General features: G+C 29.9%; 1 protein-coding gene across 2 annotated transcripts in view; it reads left to right on the plus strand.

Annotated features, from left to right (window-relative positions):
• Nucleotides 1-3,712: 3,712 nt before the first annotated feature.
• The window catches only part of LOC111715290 (uncharacterized), a 32,162-nt gene continuing 15,849 nt past the window's right edge, over nucleotides 3,713-20,025 (plus strand). Inside the window, exons 1-11 of one of the 2 annotated variants that reach the window (XM_023490601.1) lie at nucleotides 3,713-3,776; nucleotides 4,304-4,355; nucleotides 5,379-5,438; nucleotides 6,030-6,110; nucleotides 8,760-8,798; nucleotides 9,856-9,893; nucleotides 10,865-10,934; nucleotides 12,045-12,108; nucleotides 12,876-12,961; nucleotides 13,635-13,674; nucleotides 15,130-15,233. In XM_023490601.1, the coding sequence (XP_023346369.1) occupies nucleotides 3,724-3,776; nucleotides 4,304-4,355; nucleotides 5,379-5,438; nucleotides 6,030-6,110; nucleotides 8,760-8,798; nucleotides 9,856-9,893; nucleotides 10,865-10,934; nucleotides 12,045-12,108; nucleotides 12,876-12,961; nucleotides 13,635-13,674; nucleotides 15,130-15,233 (687 nt within the window). In that variant the 5' untranslated portion in view covers nucleotides 3,713-3,723. The remainder of the gene's footprint in view (nucleotides 3,777-4,303; nucleotides 4,356-5,378; nucleotides 5,439-6,029; nucleotides 6,111-8,759; nucleotides 8,799-9,855; nucleotides 9,894-10,864; nucleotides 10,935-12,044; nucleotides 12,109-12,875; nucleotides 12,962-13,634; nucleotides 13,675-15,129; nucleotides 15,234-20,025) is intronic. The other variant, XM_023490608.1, reaches the window with a different exon arrangement.

Genomic DNA, 20,025 nt, shown 5'->3' on the forward strand with positions numbered 1-20,025 from the left:
AACTTCTTTCGGATTCATTTGAGACATATAACAATTTTTAAAGATCTGTAAATCCTGAGTTTGAGCGCAAATTCGACGTTCAAAACTCCTACTTTTGGGGGTGGATACGTTTTCAGAATTAGTTTTTTTTAATTATTAAATAACGACAACGAAAAATAAAGTAAAAATTATACAGTAATCTAATTAGATGGCTAGGAACATATTTCACAACAGAAATTTGTCAATAAATCACTGCTAAAATCGATTATTTAGTTTTCATTATTATATTAAATTTCTAATTTTCTTTGAATTTATTCACAGATTTCTTCAAATTCTTTAAATGTCGTCTTTTCAATAATACTTATAGAAAATCTGCGAACATCTTTGTGAAAAATGAGAAACCAGAATAATGAGATAATAGAAACTAATAATTGAACAAGATTACTTATTTTCGATGATAAGTTTAATTTTTATTTTCTCAAAATGTTCATAAACATGATGTCTGTAGTTTGTTGTAGAATATTTTTACATCTTATGTCGTCGTTAATTAATAATTTAAAAAAAACTCTGAAAGTGTATCCACCCCCAAAGTAGGAGTTTTGAACGTCGAATTTGCACTCAAACTCAGGATTTACCGATCTTTAAAAAGTGTAATATGTCTCAAATGAATCCGAAAGAAGTCTTCGACAACACTGCGTACTCAGTTCAACTACCTTACATAGCCGGTCACTCCCTTTAAGAAACAATTTTGAAGTAGTTTACGTTTATAAAATATATATCTTAGATTTAAAAGGAATATTTTTTCAATCTGTTTGTTAGTGTTAATCAGTAAGTTTGTTATACAGAAGACGATCTTCAAAAAACCTCTTTCGACGTTGAAGAAAAAATTTATCCTTATGCAGCAAAAGTTTAGTCCAGAAACACTTCTATTTAATTTGGGTATTTGTTTAGAATCAAAATTTTTTCACACAAAAGTTTGAAATTAGTTTTTGTATTTTTTTACATTTTTTTGCTTACAGTGATAACCAGAAAATTCTGAATTATGGAGAAGACTTTTAGAATCAAGTAATAACTTCAAATGTACAATCTGCATTTGTGCAATGGTAACAGACCCATTTCACTAAATAAGTGATTTAATAAGTGTCTAGTAAAACCGTTTGCTATATTACATTATCTAATTGTCTTAAGCATTAATAGAAAGTCGTTATAAGCTATTCCATTTTTCTGGCTATCACTGTACCAAAAAAAAATCTAAAACCAATTGAATTTTCTTACAAACTTTATCTAAATATTCAAAATTTGGTTATTTTACAGAAAAATATCTTAATTTAAAAAGGGATCAAAATTGTAAAGTTTTCATAAATTAATACAACACATGGTTGATCATTATTATTTCTTGTATTTTTCCTTTCTTTAATCTATAATAATATCTTTAGTTTCGTGTTATCTTTTATTAAAACTTTCCATCTTTCTCCACCCCCACCATTGTCCTCCGAACTGGATTGTTTTGAAGCCTCTGTGTCGCGGTCAGTAGGCCGGTCATTTGACAAGATTTAGATCTAGGTGTTCAAAATACTTGATCAGATTCAGATCTAGGAGTTCATTACTCAACTGTTTTAATGCTTGTTGATTTTCGTTATTTACATTATTAAGCTCATTATTATCAAGACAGGCACATTAAAGGGACTGTAAACATTAATCAAAGAGTCCCTCAATTATTACAGTGGCATGGCCGATTCACAACGGGGCCTTTAAACCTTATTCTACTCGAGAAGGCAAAAGTTATCGTTGTTTTTCTAACTTAAAAAGTGAGCTTTCTCTGAAAAGTTGACTTGCGGATTTATGATTCAGAAACAATTTAGCAAATTGCCAGAAACTTTGTGAATTGGCCGTGCTACCCTAAATGGAGATTCACTTGCAATTTTAGCAACATTCCTTTTAGTATATTCATATTTCACAACAGAATTAGAAGATAAAATTGTCCATTTTTGAACAGTTATACATGAATAAAGTCAGGTATACATTTCCGAGCAGTTAGAAATTGGTCTGGGCAAAGGTATTCCTTGTATAGTGAGACTCTTAGGTTTAGTTAGAATGTTCATAGTTCATACAGTGAAACCCTTAATAACGATCATACATCGAAAGAATTCATGAAATGTTGTATTCTTCACTTTCTGATAATGGAATGTTGCATATATATTTAGTTTTTTAATTAAATGATTATATGGAACTCTTTAATACTGTTCCCGCATATTCATGGCTATTTATTTATTTTCGCAAATACTGAAATTTACGTAATATAGTATAAAACTCATTGAAAAATTGTCAAGACGACATTTGATAAATTCTTTCGATGTATTCGTTATTAAGGGTTTCACTGTAGCTTAGTTAATTTTTAATGCAGTGAGACCCAAACAAATGTGGAATTGTAAGGCGGCATTTAAGCAGTCTTATATGTGCATTCGATGTTGTTGTAAAGCAAACGTGTTTCCAGTATAGCTTAAAAATAAGGTTAAGTAAAATAGGAACATTAAACTATTGAACATTATAACTTGACTTAAGCAGTCGTTCTTCTATTCCACAATTGTATGGTTATCACTGTAGTTATGTTTCTATTTGTTTTTATAGAATCAGGAAAAAATATTCGATATATGACTGTATGTGACGATAAATGCATGAAGTAAAGGGACTGTAATTCTAATTTCAAGTGATCTTCCATTTAAAAGGGTGGGACGATTTTTTGCCTTAATTTATGACTTTAGGATCAAATAAAAACGGGTGTTTCTGCATAAACCGATTTAAATTTCCTTTCGCTTTGAAACTAGTTGTTTTCATTTGTAGCTTATCCATAAAGTTACTTGCGGATTTCAGCTTCAGAAGAAATGTAGGAAATGGATACAATTAAACATTTGTCCAGTTAAAAACGATGATATCTTCCCCATCATTGATAAGATAAAGGTTTAAATTATACCCTTGTGAATGGCGAGTAATTAAAAATTACAATAACAGTCCATGTGAGTTCAAATCATCAAAGAAATTGTATCACCCTTGTATGCCGAGTCCATTAGCGCCTGATCCAATCAGGGTCCAGTCATGTGTTGGTTGTCTATTCTGAACCAATAGAAATATTATGGCGGTAACATCTATCTTTCTATCTATCTCATTATTCAATTAGAGACATGAATCCTTCAATTGGCGCTATCAGTAAATGGAAATATTACTTCTACTGAAACTATTATATAACAACAATATTTCATTTTAACTTTTTAATAAGAAAAACGCCGTATAAAAGATTGAAATTTTAATGCACTCTTCTCTAAGAACCACTATTTCTTAGGACAGTGTACTTTAGTTTCTCCAGAGGCCGAAATTAAAGAATTTGAGCCACGGCTTAAATTTGAGACGCTGCTCAAATATGGTTGGTTCCACTTAAAATTTATTAATTTTTTTCACGATTAGAGCCGGCGCTCAATTGAAACCGGTTTTTAACAGATTTAAGACGCTGCTCAAATTCATTTAATTCAGTTTTAGTACCAAAAAGCTTAGTTTAGGGTGAATGCAGAACAAATCTTGCCTATTTTTTGGTAAGATTAACTACTTTTGGATAAAAACCAAGATATATCAATTTCTAGGATCTTAGGTTAAATAAAAATTGTGAATCGCTATTGGTTCTCTTTAAACAAGGAATAATAGGAGTAGAAGTGTAAAAAATCTGTTTTCTAAAATATCAATTTTAAAGAAAAAATGGCTTTTTGGCAGGAGAATCTTCCCTTTATCAAGGGATTCTTCGATGAGAGGTATTTTTATATTTTCAAAATTTAAAAAACAAATTTCTATTTTCTTAGATAGTTGTGTTTCTTTTTATTATTTTTTTTTGTAATTTTCTTCTGTTTTCTCTCTGTTCTTTTCCTTATTCGTTGGTTGATTCTTTTATATTGTCTTTTCTTTATTTTGATATTTCTTAATCTGTTTCTTTTTTTCTTTTCCTTTCTAAATCTATATCTCAATTAATGATTATTGAAATTAGTTTGCATTATTTCTTTCTGTCTAATTCTCTTGCTGAATTATATGTTACATATTAATAATATTTAAATAAAAGACATTTATTACCGTGCGACAGTGCACTTGTATGTGCTGCATGCACATAAAGAATTTTATAGATGATAAAAACGAATTTTGAAATTATGAAATACAATCTTTTGCGTAATTTCAATTTTAATGATTTTAGAAATTAAAAAGTCATAAAACCAGACTGCAAGTAATCCACGAAAGGAATTAAAATATTAAAAATGAATTACATAAAAAGCTACAAACAATTGTCAAGGTCCCAGAAGTTTTTCGACTTGATGGACCGAGCTGAGGCCTCTATTGCACAGGTAGATATTTAATTATGAACCCTTAAGCATGGAAGGAAGGGGGGAGGGGGTTCAATCCTCCCCCCATGAATTTTGACTTTTAACACAGTCTATTTAGCTGAACATTTTTACTTTAATAATAATATGATGTAAAATATGTGAATTATCGCAAATATAACATGTGAGTTTACCTGACAAATATGGTATGGACAAAAATAGGTGATTAATATGAAAAATCATGTAAAAAAACGAATTCATGTGAATAACAAGTGTATAGTAACTGATATTAATTTTAGATATATTTGAATAACATCATATCATGTAAATATAATATATAAATGTACGCGAATAACATGTATAAAGTCAAGTAAATTCACATATATGAGTTCATGTGAAAAACATCTGAGCTGGGAACTTTAGAATGGTGGATATCGAGATCAATGCATGATCCTCTCTTTTTCTTAATATCAACCCTAACCTAATCTTGTACTTGAATGATTTGTATCCTGAAAAGTGTATAAAATTCAACCAATCAAAGTCGCTTATCAGAAGCCGGGAAATTTGAAATTTTGCGCGCCATTTAAGATTAATATACAGAAACGAGAGTGTCCACATTGGATATTCGGATTAAGTAGTCGGGATTAAAGGTATCCCATTCTATAGTTCCCAGCTCTGAGTTCACAAATATAAATTCGAAATTCACATAAAAAATCAACATTCTAAAACATGAACAACAAATTAGTCACACTCACTTAATCACTTAAATAATGTGAATTTATGCATGAATAACATATTTTATCACACATTTGACTTAAAGAAAATACGTTTTTTCCCATAAACCTAAAATTATGACCACTTTCAGTGCAACCCGATGTCGTAGATCTTTGATATTCAAACCATGAATTCCATGAAACCAAAAAGCTTAAGTTTGAAACATAAAAGGATTACACCATCAGCTGTCTGAAAGAAATAGGAATTGGAAAATTTGAGTTTGTTGCAAAAACTCATGTTCCTTCATGTGAATGGCACCACCATGTTTTGCAGGTGAACGCTGACAAGATCTATACATCTAAGGAGTTTAAGAGAATCAAGGATAATTTCCAGGTAGGTTACAGTCATAGGAATAGGACTGGTCGCCATTTTTAAATAATCTTTAACAGTCTAGAACATGAAACACTCACAGATTAGGTAGCCAGAGATGGATCATTGACGCGGACCGCCCTGCCTATCTAGCTTGAAAGAGATTTACTAAACTTTAAGCCAATTGTGCTATTTTACATGAAGGTTGCAGCACATATAAATTTGTCAGACGCCGGGACTCTTAATCTCTGCATCTATATCTACCTAATCTATGGAAATATTGTAATTTTGCACTGTACACAGAAACCGTTCATTGTATAAGTTGAATTCAAATTATTTTTTTAATTATTAACACCAATTACACATGAGACTGTTTAACGTCGTCTTTTCAAACTCCATGGTTACATGATTATATTTCACTCACTCCACAGTACAAAAACTTTAGGAGACGCAATAACGTCGAATTGTGCACATTTTCACGTTACCGAAACGTTAATTAACGATACTTTGCCACGTAATAAACGTTATTCAACATTCATAAAGCGTTAATAAACTATACTGTGCCACTTAATAACCGTTTTTTGGCATGTTGGAACTAACAGAGCTAAATTTTAGAACATTGTAAAGAACCTGGAAAGAGGTGAGGTTAGAGACTGGCTCAATAATACTAAACAACTCCTTGCAGAGGAGAAAAAGGTAAATTTTTTATTTTTTTTATTTTACTTTATTTATTTATTTAGATTTAGCTGTATTATTCAACCTTCGGAAATCAATGATATATATTGTCTGAGTGTAGATGTAGTTGCACTCATAGAGTTGCAACAAGAGTTTACTTAAGTCTTTTCTATTCAATACTGCATGGACTATTTATCATCCTTATTTAAAAATATATTATTTTCTTTTGAGGTGGTTTCTCTTATAAGTTACTTACGGATTTCTGCTTCAAAAACAATGAAGGAAGTTGTAGGAAGAGATTTTAAGAATATAGTTTTTATCGGACCTTGAAGCTACAATGGCAATCCCTTAAAGGGTATATTTAATGTTCTAAACATATGATACTTTAATTTTAAGGAAATTAAGGGCTAATATTATAACGTGTTAATTATAGATGTATCTGCATGACTTTTTTTAGCATTGAATTATTTTAATTTCATTACACTCAAGGAAAAAAAAAGTTTTAAAAAATTATTTGAAAATATTCAGGGTTTGAAGGAAAATGTTAATATAAAAAATTATTATCGTTGAATTCTCAAAATGTGTTTTTATAGTAATAACATGAAACATGTAAAATAATTTTAAAACCTTGTAGATAAGTAGAATGGAGGAAATGTAATTTATATGTGATATCAAAAATAAGATTTCTTTTATAATTTTTACAAATGTATAACACTTAAATCTACCAAATTATCAAACAACTTAATTTTCTATTGAGTTTACTGCCTCCATCCTTTATAAATTCTTAACACAAGAATCTTCTGTTTTCAAAAATATTTGTTTACATGAAAGTTTCCCATGTTTTAATTCTTTAAAACAATTCATGCTTGGCATTCTGTTTTAGAATACAGGGGCAGTTGGAGGGGTTGGGAGGAGATAGAAAACAACCAAATTTTAAAATTTTTGCATCGTTGCCGAAAAAAGTAGCAACCTGATGTTTAATATATATCCGTAATGTTGACGTTTTGAATTATAAATGCAGAGGATAGTTTCAAATATTATTAGTTTGCAAAGATAAAAGTATTTAGAAAACTTTTGTTTGGTGCGAACGATCAGCTGCTTTCGATTTTTTTTAGATTATTGAAATGAAAATAAAAATATCGTAAAAATCAAAATAACCTCCCATACTACGCAAATACGTGAAGAATTCCTTTAATGTTCAGTACCTCCCACACTACACAGATATATGAAGAATTCCTTTAATATTTAGTACCTCCCATACTACACAAATACGTAAAGAATTCCTTTAATATTTAGTACCTCCCACACTACACAAATACGTGGAGATTTCATTTAATATTTAGTACCTCCCACACTACACAAATACGTGGAGAATTCCTTTAATATTTAGTACCTCCCACACTACACAAATACGTGAAGAATTCCTTTAATATTTAGTACCTCCCACACTACACAAATACTTTAAGAATGCATTTAATATTTAGTACCTCCCACACTACACAAATACGTTAAGAATGCATTTAATATTTAGTACCTCCCAAGCTACACAAATATGTGAAGAATTCCTTTAATATTTAGTACCTCCCATACGACACAAATACGTTAAGAATGCATTTAATATTTAGTACCTCTCACACTACACATATACGTGAAGAATTCCTTTAATATTTAGTACCTTTCACCCAAGCTACACAAATATGTGAAGAATTCCTTTAATATTTAGTACCTCCCATACGACACAAATACGTTAAGAATGCATTTAATATTTAGTACCTCTCACACTACACATATACGTGAAGAATTCCTTTAATATTTAGTACCTTTCACACTACACAAATACGTTAAGAATGCATTTAATATTTATAGTACCTCCCACACTACACAAATATGTGAAGAATTCCTTTAATATTTAGTACCTCCCACACTACACAAATATGTGAAGAATTCCTTTAATATTTAGTACCTCCCACACTACACAAATACGTTAAGAATGCATTTAATATTTAGTACCTCCCACACTACACAAATATGTGAAGAATTCATTTAATATTTAGTACCTCCCAAGCTACACAAATATGTGAAGAATTCCTTTAATATTTAGTACCTCCCATACGACAAATACGTTAAGAATGCATTTAATATTTAGTACCTCCCATACTACAAAAATACGTTAAGAATTCCTTTAATATTTAGTACCTCCCATACTACAAAAATACGTTAAGAATGCATTTAATATTTAGTACGTCCTACACTACACAAATACATGGAGAATTCCTTTAGTTTTTAGTACCTCCCACACTACACAAATATGTGGAGAATTCCTTTATTATTTAGTACCTCCTACACTACACAAATATATGGAGAATTCCTTTAGTATTTAGTACCTCCCACACTACACAAATATGTGGAGAATTCCTTTAATATTTAGTACCTCCCACACTACACAAATACGTGAAGAATTCCTTTAATATTTAGTACCTCATACACTACACAAATACATGGAGAATTCCTTTAATTTTTAGTACCTCCCACACTACACAAATACGTGGAGAATTCCTTTAGTATTTAGTACCTCCCACACTACACAAATACGTTAAGAATGCATTTAATATTTAGTACCTCCCACACTACACAAATACGTGAAGAATTCCTTTAATAAAAATTATCCAGATGGCTGCTGAGGGAGGAGGAGAGATTGTGCCGAAGAAGGTTTTTTTTCTTGATCAATTAATCAATTAATTAGTTATATAGAAACCTATTTAGATAGAAGCATGTGTGCATTGTGCATGTTTTATGTACATTATTGTGTACAACAGTGCCAGCCCTGTGTACAGTTTTTAGGGTACAAGAAGTATACATCGGGTGTCCCACAATTGATGTTCGATTTCAGGATCGTCTTTACCCGTTGCAAGATCTATCATTTTTGATTTTAAGTCGCCTTTTAATTGTAACGTTCAGTGGGACATTCAATGTAGAATGAGAACTTGAGAAGTACTTTTTCCCTGTAAAATTAGAAAATTATTTTGGAATCTTTATTATTTTTGATCATAAAATCTGCTCTAAAAATGTTCCTTTATTTTTTTCAGTAAAACATTTAATTTAAAATCTTTAGCTTTAAACAAAGTAACATACTTTGGAATTAATTAAGAACAGTTTTATTATGACTTTTTTGGAGTTCTTTTTTTACTTTTTAAAATATTTTTTTTTGAATTAAAGGAAATAAGAACACATCTAATATAAATTCATATCAATTATCAATATAATGTTTACAAAAAATGTCGCAATTTTGTCGCTGATATAAAACTTTAGTTTTAAATCAACAAAATGTAAAATTTTGATTTTTAATTTTCACGTAGGTAGCTGATATTAATTACAATAGCCCTCTTTGTTATTTTTAATTTTAATTTAAGTTAATATTTGTAATTTGATGTAATATTATATATAGTATATATATAATATATATAGTAGAAAATTAACCGTAGTTACTTAGCTCATTAATCAGGAATTTTTTTGGTCGGTCACTGTCCAGATTTTTTTCGGGATAATGCGAATCAAAATCTCTTTACAAAAAAATCGACGAAAGGAATCAAAATTCAGATCGAATAATGATTTTGATATATTTTCTTGCACTGTACATATAGCTCGACCCATTCCTTTTACATTTTTGAACTTGCAATTTTGACTTTTGACTAATTTTTAGTAGAAAAAGGTTTGGACTTATCTGAAGAAAATCAAATTTGGTAAAAATTAAAAATTGATAATTTAGGGATCAGCTGACGATAATCTTGTGAAAATTTTTACAAGGTAAATAAAAACATTTTTCACAAAAAAAAAGTATCTATTTATGTCATTGTAATGGGTATTATTAAGTGCGAAAAAGTTTTTGCCGGGATTTTTATTTTTTCTAGTTTGTTTAAGATCAAAATGAAAGTATTTTCACGCACAAAACAAAAATTAAAAATTACAGCAAAAAGTGTTTTGCACGCATGAATATGATACCCATTTCAATAACATATAACATATAGTTTAATTCAATTCTTCTCAAATTATTTAAAAGCAACCGATAAAGTTACTTAATCACCCTGTTGTTGGGTGATTGATTTAGTAACTTTATCACCCTACAATGAGAAAAATTAGGTATGAAATTTGAAATTTTAATAGCAGGGTGACAAAGTTACTTTTTCGCCTTGTTGTAGGGGAAAAAAGTCACTTAATCACCATTCAACGGGAAATATTAGGTGTGATAAATTCCATCAAAATTGAATAAAATATTTAGAACACATAATAGTAGGTTTTATTAGCTTTTATAACTGTTTACTGTCTGCAACATAATTTATAATTTTTTACTTTTATTTTCAAAAATAAAGAAAATTTAACCTTTACAAACATTATTGCCAACAATTCCAAGTAAATCTTCCTGATAAAATAAATTATTATTTTATATTATTTTATTATAAAGTTTTAATTGGTTCCCGGATTTTCTAAAAAATATTTAGGATATTTTAAAAATATTTTTTTCAATTGAAATCAAAATTAAATTGAAATCAATTTTATATTTTGACTTCTGCTTTGTTTCAAAGCTTATTTGATCTAAAAACAGCCGTTGAAATAAGACAAGTACACAAACGTTTAATAAAATTACCTATGGCTATAACACTATTATTTTGGCACGACGTGATATAAAGTTTTTGGACCTACTCGTTAAAAAAATTTCTGTCCAAAAACAGTGCAGCGGGCCAAAATAACGGGTTATAAATAGTTATTACTATATTTAGATTTGAGAGTTTGATGCCTCGTGTTAATGAGACAAAGTTGGTTACTGACATGCTCTGGAAATCCTATGAGGTCATTTTGAAATAGACTAACTAGACTTTAGTACAATTGGTCGTAATTCGTAATTGGATTTTTGAACTAGTACAATAGTCGTAATTCGTAATTGGATTTTTGAACTAGTACAATAATCGTAATTCGTAATTGGATTTTTGAACTAGTATACAATAGTCGTAATTCGTTATTGGATTTTTGAACTAGTACAATAGTCGTAATTCGTGATTGGATTTTTGAACTAGTACAAAAGTCGTAATTCGTTATTGGATTTTTGAACTAGTACAATAGTCGAAATTCGTAATTGGATTTTTGAACTAGTACAATAGGTCGTAATTCGTAATTGGTTTTTGGAACTAGTAAAACAGATCATAATTCGTAATTGGATTTTTTTGAAGAAATTATGCGTGACGTCATTGGTGTCAAATGTGACATGAAATATAAGAACCAACCAAGTATTTAGTAAACAGGAAAATTTTTTAAACAGCGTGTAAAAAAGGAAAAAAAGGTTGCACTTTTTACTAAAAAGTTACGCTCTTTAGAATAAAATAATGGATTTTTTTCCACAAATACTGAATGTCTCATCTCTTTATCTTTGAAGCACGATGTCGAAGATCTTATATATTTCAAAATAAAAATTTTGTTAGATCAAATAATTTAAGTTTGATATCTAAAGTTTCGGCTTTTGAGTTTGTGGCAAAGGTGTTTGCCACAAACTCAAAAGTTCTCATCCCTTTATCTTTGCAATCTGATGGCTTAAACTTTAGATATTTCAAACCTTAATTTTATAAATATAAATGGAATAAAAAATTACTTAGGAATAAACAATCAGAATCTAAAAAGTTTGGGTTCGTACAATTTTGAATTTCTGAAACTACATAATACGTATGAAAATGGGCAAACAAAAACAGAAAATCTGCGAAATCTTGTTGTTGTCGTTTAATAATCCGATTAAAAGTTTTAGAAGAAGTAGTAAGTTCTTAAATCCCAGTAAATTAATACCTAATGTTTTTTTTAAAAAAATCACGTATCTTAACAATTTCTCTTTATTCTTCCAATCACATTTTCTCTTTATTGTTCGTGATTATTTTCTTGTTTTAAAATTTCTTTAATTAATTTATATCATTACAGTTCACAGATGATCTTGTGCCTCTGATGGAATTTGCAAATGAACAGCTCGGAGCTGCAACCAGAGGTGGAAAAATTAACAATAATTATCAAACTATTTAGAAAATTTTTTTTTAAATGGATTGGATTGTCAAAATCAAATAATAATAAGTAATGAACGCAATCAAATAATGTACAAAACATAAAAGGAATTAATGTTACAACAGGTTGCATTGAATGTCGTTTCTTTAAATTATTTGCTGTAGAGGTGTTGAAATTTGTGCTAAAACTGACTTATTTCTGAAAAAATTTGATTACTTGCCAAAAATTCTATTTTTCCAATACTTAATTTTTTAAATTTTAATACTTCAAACAATTTGATCTAAAATTTGATCTGGCATAGTCATTGTTTGAAACATCTGAGATCTATGATGATCAGAGTTCAAGGATGTAACGATTGAAAATTTGGATTTTGAGGCAAGTAATCATAAAGAAATTATGAGTTCTCTCGCAATAATTTATCATTAAGATAAGAAGACGACAATTATTTTAGAATGGTAGGCGATTTTATTAATACAATGGAAACGACTTTCGATTTCAATTTTGATTTATATCAAGCTGTTAAACAGCATGGATACACATAAACATCCAAGTCAAGAGAAGCTGTCAATTAAAAAAGTGGTACTTTGATTATATGTAAACTTGTAATAAGAAAAAAGCTAGTTAACAATTTAAACTTAAAATAAAAAGTCGTCTTCGTTGTATTAATATTATCGCATACCACTGTACTATTTTTGGTTGAATTATTGTGGCATAAAAAGTTTAAAAAGATAATCATTAAAAAAATATTTTCAGAGGTTTTCTCTGGTTCTGTTTCTCAAACTGAGGAAATTATTGATAAGCACAATAAAACAATGGACAAAATAGACAAAAAAGCAAAGGTATCTATAGACACAATCGACAAAAAGCAATGGTGTTAAAAGACAAAATCAACGAAAAGGCATAGATGTTTTAAGAAAATATCAACCAAAAAAAGTATATTTAAAAACAAAAAAGAAATGTAACTATAAAGCAAAATCGACAAAGAAAAGATATTTTAAGAACAAATCGACAAAGAAAAACAATTGATCTTAAATTTTTTTTTTAAATTACGAAATTAAAGAAATTTCTTCTTTAAAAACTTTTCAGATACGCACTTAGAGCAGTAACACTCTTATTAGGGTCTCTGAATAAATTAAAATTACAAGGAAATTCTTTTTAAAAAAAAGATATATGGAAAACTACAGAAAGACAAATCTGTAAAAAAGAAAAATTAATTCAAGAAAAAATTCTTTCTTGAATAGTATGCAAGGCATTTGCACAACTGGAATTTTCTTATTCTGACCTTTCAGAAAATCGGCATTTTAAAATATTTTTTTACTTATTTTTAAATTTATCTGATTTGTATATATATATTATTCATATATTTGTACATTTTTATACAATATATATATATTAATATGTTTATATATTTATATTGTATATTTGTATATTTATATCTTATATCTGTTTTCTTACGTATTTGTATATCTACATATTTTTGAACCTAACCTTACATATAATACATTTTTATAGGAGGTCAAAGACGTTATAGCCAAGGGAGAAAAGTTGGCAGGTTTGCATATTTTAGTTTAATAACTTTAGCAACAGACATCACACTGAACTAACCACAGATAGAAGCATCCTGTTTCTTTTATTTAAAATCAAACGTGTTTTCGTTTATATTTCAACAATCTTTAAACTTACAGATTTGTTTATTTTATACTTTTTCATACAAAATGTATATACCAACAAAAAGTTATTTAAGAAAAAATGCTATAAAGTTATGTATAAGGGGTCAAATTGTGATCGGAAGTCACAGCTGAAATATTGACAGAACCGTTAAATCCACGTGTCGACAGAATGCCGCACAGCAGATTTAAGAAATAACTCGCATTCAATAGAAGACGATGTCATGTAAAGTTTTTTAAGTATCTATGAAAAGGACTGTAAATGTAATTTACGTGATCCCCAAATTAATGTCGATTCACACCGGTACCCATTACAAATACATGGTGACCCACAAAGGATGAGACTTCACAGAAGGAAAATATTCGATCTTTTGTCTTACACTCCAGCTCCCCTTCAGAGCTGTAAACTTACATTCCAGCTCCCCTTCAGAGCTGTAAACTTACACTCCAGCTTCCCCTCAGCTGTAAACTTACATTCCAGCTTCCCCTCAGCTGTAAACTTACATTCCAGCTTCCCCTCAGCTGTAAACTTACATTCCAGCTTCTCCTCAGCTGTAAACTTACATTCCAGCTTCCTCTCAGCTGTTAACTTATTTTTTTCTTTGTCAAATCTTTTAGAAGACCATTAAAATAATATTTTTATGCTATAACGCCAAATCAAATCATTAAATCGTTATTTAGAAAAGAGTTTTAGGTCGGCATTAAAGTCTCATCCTTTGTGGGTAACCTTGTATTTATATCTTAAAACGTGTTCGCATACATCACTTCTATAGAAGTCCCATAATTTGTATTACTGAGATGAAAGTTTACAGGGTACTATTGTGAATGTCCTTCCATCAATGGAAAGTTATTTTAAATTACGTCTACAGTCCTTTTAACAGGTTTTTCTTGTGGAACTTAGGTTGTCAAATTTGTTGATTAGAATTTTTTCATTGTGATTTTGTACTCATCACATCAACTTTAGAATAAAATGGAAAAGTACCAATCCAATCATGTTTTCTGCGGTCAGAGCCAAAGGAACTGAGCTTTTCCCAAATACTCAAACTTTGTAATCTCTATATCTTTGCACTCTAACGATATTTCAAACTTAGACTTTATAATTTGCCAGAATATATAGTTTTGAATATCAAAAGTGTTCGAAATCGGGTTGTAAAGAAATAGGGATTTAAAAAATTAGAGTTTGTAGCAAAAACCCATTTCTTTTGCATAATGTAACAAAATGAAACTTACAGAAAATAAAATGGCAAGGGGGGGGGAGAAGTTGTCACTTGGGAAAATACCCTTGGTAAAATGTCCGTAAAATCTGCACTAAAAAATAACCAATTTTCCCAAATCTCCAGGTGAAGCAAAGGCTCCTGAGTTCCTTGCTAAGAAACTGACTGAAATGAAAGATCTCTGGAAGAAGACGACTGATGAGGCTAAAAACAGGCTCGCAGATCTGAAGGTGCATTTAGCTTTTAAGTTTCTTGATTCTTTTCATGTTTTCGAAAAAGGTAATCAGGGGCGGACATAAGGATTCTGTAGGGGTGGGTTAATATTTTTAATTTGGCGCGCGAAGCTCGCCAAATTTTTTTTCCCCCCCCTTGAAATTTTTTTACCCCCCCCCCCCTAGAAAAATATCATGATGTATATCAAATTATTGGTTTTAATTGGGGTTGATTTGCATTTTCCACTCATTTCTGGGATTTACAAACTCAATCTAATAAAGGCTTCATGACATACCTTTCAGCTTTCACCTTGTTTTATATCTTTCATTATAGTCATTCATTTTACATTAACTACAAAGATCTGTAAAAAACTGAATTTATTTAAGTTTAACTAAACTTTTTAACAAACATTGACAAAAAAGGCAGTAATATAAAAAATGATAGTTTTACTCTAAGAGGAAAAAGATGTTACTTTTTTAAATCTTTAGAAAAGCTACTCTGCAAAACTTAAAAAAATATGGTCATTACTCATTGTTAAATTTTCTTGTCGTCAATGAAGTATGTTAAGATCTTAACGAAATCTAATGTGGAAATGACATTATTTATAAGTAAAAAATAAAAATGTTTTTTTTTATTGTCCACATCATTTAGAATATGTTGACTTAAAATTTGAAATATCTGATTCCGACGTATCTGCACAATGTTTTCTGCGTTAATTTCATCTTAGGAACTGAAGTAACCGAACTAAAAGTTTAAGCATCTCCAAAATGCCGCAAAAACTTTTACTATCATGAAAATAGTCGTCTTTACACAAGTGCAGACTAATCAATAGGGAATGTATTTTTTTTTGAAGGGAAGGGGTCAAGGCAACTGGAACTGTTACTTGTAGAGGCAGCAAATGGAGTAACCCCTGCTATNTTGTTGTGGTATGGTAATTACCCCCAGGATTCTAGGGGGGGGTATTTACCCCCAGGATTCTAGGGGGGGGGTAAATAACCCCAATAACCCCCCTTATGTCCGCCACTGAAGGTAATAACAACCTTTCCGCTGTGTGTATAGTTCAAACTCGAATCTAAACCAGAAATAGTTCAATGCTAAGTGCTTTCTGCTGTGTCATAGTCCAAATTCAAATCTAAACCAGAAATAGTTGTATGCATGAGTGCTTTCTGCTGTGTCTAGTCCAAACTCAAATCTACACCAGAAATAGTTTTATACTGAGCACTTTATGTTCTTCGTCCACATGAAGCTAGCTTGTGCCGGATATAAAATTTCTTTTGCAGTACAAAGTTAATTCTCCTCAGCTTTTAAAATTTAAAAATTAGCAAAACAAAACCACATAGTTCACTTTACCTTTTTTAAGTCAAAAATAAAAGAACATTTTTTAAAAGGGAATTTTAAATTAATTAATAGATAGATAGCTATAAGGATAAAAAGATAATGGTTCAAGATGTATAAAGAAAATACAATCACAAATATAAGGTTGAAAAGTTTTCAGTTACTTTCAACAGTATACAATTCCGGGTGTGAAATCCTAGAACTTGAGTTTTATTTCACATTTTAAAATTTAGGACAGAACTTTTAGATTTAAAACGCCTTCAGGGAGCAAAAAACAATTGTTGGGGATTAAGTTAATCCTTTGGATGGTCTAAGAATTAGAAAATTAGAAAAAATTGCTGTCAGCAGATCAGAGATATAGCAAAACTGTCAGCTGTTTTAACGGATTAAGTAATTAATCGCTTCAAATTAAAAGTATATGGGTATCCAGTTCCAACCTTAATTATTGCAAACTGAAAACTCTTCCCGGTTTTCTTTATGATTCGATTGATTGGATTATTAGATCAGTAAAAATTGGAAAATCTTTCTTAACAAGCATTTTTATTTTGAATTTGAATTTTCAAAGGTGCAGATTGCAGAAAGAATTTAAAGAAATTCAATAAACATTATGGAGTTACAATTTTCACAGAGTAAAAAAAGATATCGAGTGCAATTTATTTCTAAAGTAAAATCGCCATTTTGTTGTGCACAATTGCAATCATACTTCTCACATTTTGGGTCCTTTATAAAATTACTTCTTTTTAAATATTTCCTTTCTTTAACTACATATTTTGAACCCACTTGATTTAAGAATTAAATCTTTCAGAGGTTATTTTTACTGTACAGTAATGTACAGCATACAATTTCAATAATTTACAGCGAATGTACAGGGAAGGTAAGATCATTTTACTTTACCAAGGGTTCCATAAAACTTATTTTGCTTACAAAACATTGTCATCGTGATTTTAGATAAAAATTCGCGAATTTTAGCAGAGTTGGGGTTATTTTACTTAATTTTTCCAAGATTGTAAATTTACTTAACTTCCAAATGTTAGGGGAAGCATAGGTTGGTAATATTGGTTAAAAGATGGTAAAATCAATCAATCAATCAGACGTTATCTTTTAACTTGTTTTCATGCTCAAAGGGATTTTTTAAATTGCAACCAAGGACAACTCTCTTAATATTCTCTCTATACCTAATCTCTGCGTGAAGCTTAAAACGCTTTGAATTTTATTGTCTGTAAAATAATAGATTTATCTGAAACAAGATACTGGATATGTGAGCTGGGTTAGCTGGGTGAGAAAAGAAAGCCTGTTTAAATAGTTTAAGCAAAGTGCCAAGTATGCATAAACTTCAAAATATGCATCATAAAAACATAGACAACAACATAATTAAACATATTATCCCTTTCACATATTTATAAAACCCGAAAAAGCAGTGGAATTGGAGGTTTCGTGAGTTTTTAAAAGATCTCCCATGCATTTCTTATACTTTTAATGCATTATATAAACATTAAAAACAACGTAATCAAAACACATTTTACATTTTCTTGTTTTGCATTATTTTCATCAAAACATTAAATTTGAGTGTACATAGCATAACAAATTTAAGAATGAAATTCTGATTTTCTAAAAAGTTTACATTGTTATTAAAGATTAGAAAGCCATGCCTGACCCCATTTCTCAATGCTTGTTCTGAATTAAATTGCATTTTATTTTACACAATATTTGAAGTTGAACAAAAAATTTAATAATATATTTAACAAGGTCTGCTTAAAGGGGCTGTGTACTTATTTAAATTGTATCACCATTTAAAGATTACAATGTCTTTGAAACCTTTATTTAGGTAACAATAAATCATTTGGTTTCCATCTAAAAATTGTTTTATTATGTGCAACATCATTTTTAATTTTTGAATAGAAAAACTAGGATGACTCATCCAAGCTAGGTATCGTTGTGAATGCCACTCTTCTTTTTAAGTGTCATTAGACTTGGTTGGCCCTTCATTTAACACAGTTCAATGTCCAGTTCACAATGCTACCTTTTAAAGCTTTGTCTAGTCAAGAATGCATGAGATATTAATTATGTTTGTTTTTTTTAAACTGTGGGTCCTCCATAAATGGTACTGATATGAATCAGACATGCCCTTTTTTCTAAATTGAAGTGCACTTTAAATCGCATCTACAGATCCTATAACCCCATTCCCCAATGCAAATTCAGCCTGAAATTTACACATTTCTTTAAGATAAACAAGAAGATTTATGATGTCAACCCTGGACGACAAATCTGCTTAATGAAGTGATAAAAGTTGAAAAATACTTGCAATAGTTCTTCTTTTTCTTAACAGCACATCTGTTACGCGAGCCATGCTGCGTGAAGAAAGTCTGTTTGTCGCCCCTACGTATTTCTAAGGTTCTCCGGAAAATCTGTACGGAATGTATTGTGAAGAAACTGGTTTAGGAACTGTTTACAGTCCGACTGCGCAGACGCAAGATTTCTAGCGGAGTTATAGTTATATTTATATTCAGTATATGTTTATTCGTTTTGCAAGTATTTTCCGTGTTCAGAATTCTGGGATCACCGTGGTAATTATTTTATATATATCTATGTTTATTGGTTGATTCTAGTATGATTGATGATTATGTATTCGTTTATTGGTTCCTAGCCACAGTTTTTTAATGCCTGAGTGGATTATTTGTTATATTTGTATGATTTTCACTCAAAGCTTTTTCTGTGGGTTTATTAAACTTGTTTAGATTGAAGGCTCAGAGAAATAAACGTTCGGAACCTTACTATCTTCCTTTTTATTATGAAGAGCGTTGAGAGAAGGGAGTCTTACGATCCAATCCTGAGAAATACCACACGGTACATATATTAGGTCTTTAGGGAAATCGCTAAGTAGCGAAACAACATCTTTGTAAAAGTTCTTCTTTTTCTTAACAGCACATCTTTGTAAAAGTTCTTCTTTTTCTTAACAGCACATCTTTGTAGATAAAAGTATTAATCTCTGTTTGTCTTAATGTATGACTAATGCTCAGGTTACTCCATGACCGATTGGACTCACATTTTGAGAAACTCGGCAGAACAACGAGAATATTCTAAGCTTGGTTTAAAAATTCGTGGTTGATTGAGTTGACTGAATCAAATCGTAAAAGATTGAATTGCTTAGGAAAGGAATGAAAATAAATATTCCTGATTAAGAATTTTAAGCCATTTTTTGCTTCACAAAAGAAAAACAATTTTTTTTGTAATTGATTGTTCTCAAAGGATTGGCAACTTATAAAGTAAAAATAGTTCTTGATTTTCTTGTTGCTAACAGACAACAGCCCATAGAATAAATCAGAGAAAAATGTAAATAAATATAGATTGGTATTTCAATTTAAATACAGGGATAGCACTAGCATATCAATGCTTTAATCTGGTATTTTAATTTAAATACAGGGATAGCAGATCAATGCTGTAATCTGGTATTTTAATTTAAATACAGGGATAGCA

Source organism: Eurytemora carolleeae, unplaced genomic scaffold (genome assembly GCF_000591075.1).
Source record: "Eurytemora carolleeae unplaced genomic scaffold, Eaff_2.0 scaffold98, whole genome shotgun sequence".
In the NCBI taxonomy this organism is placed as follows: Eukaryota; Metazoa; Arthropoda; class Copepoda; order Calanoida; family Temoridae; genus Eurytemora; species Eurytemora carolleeae.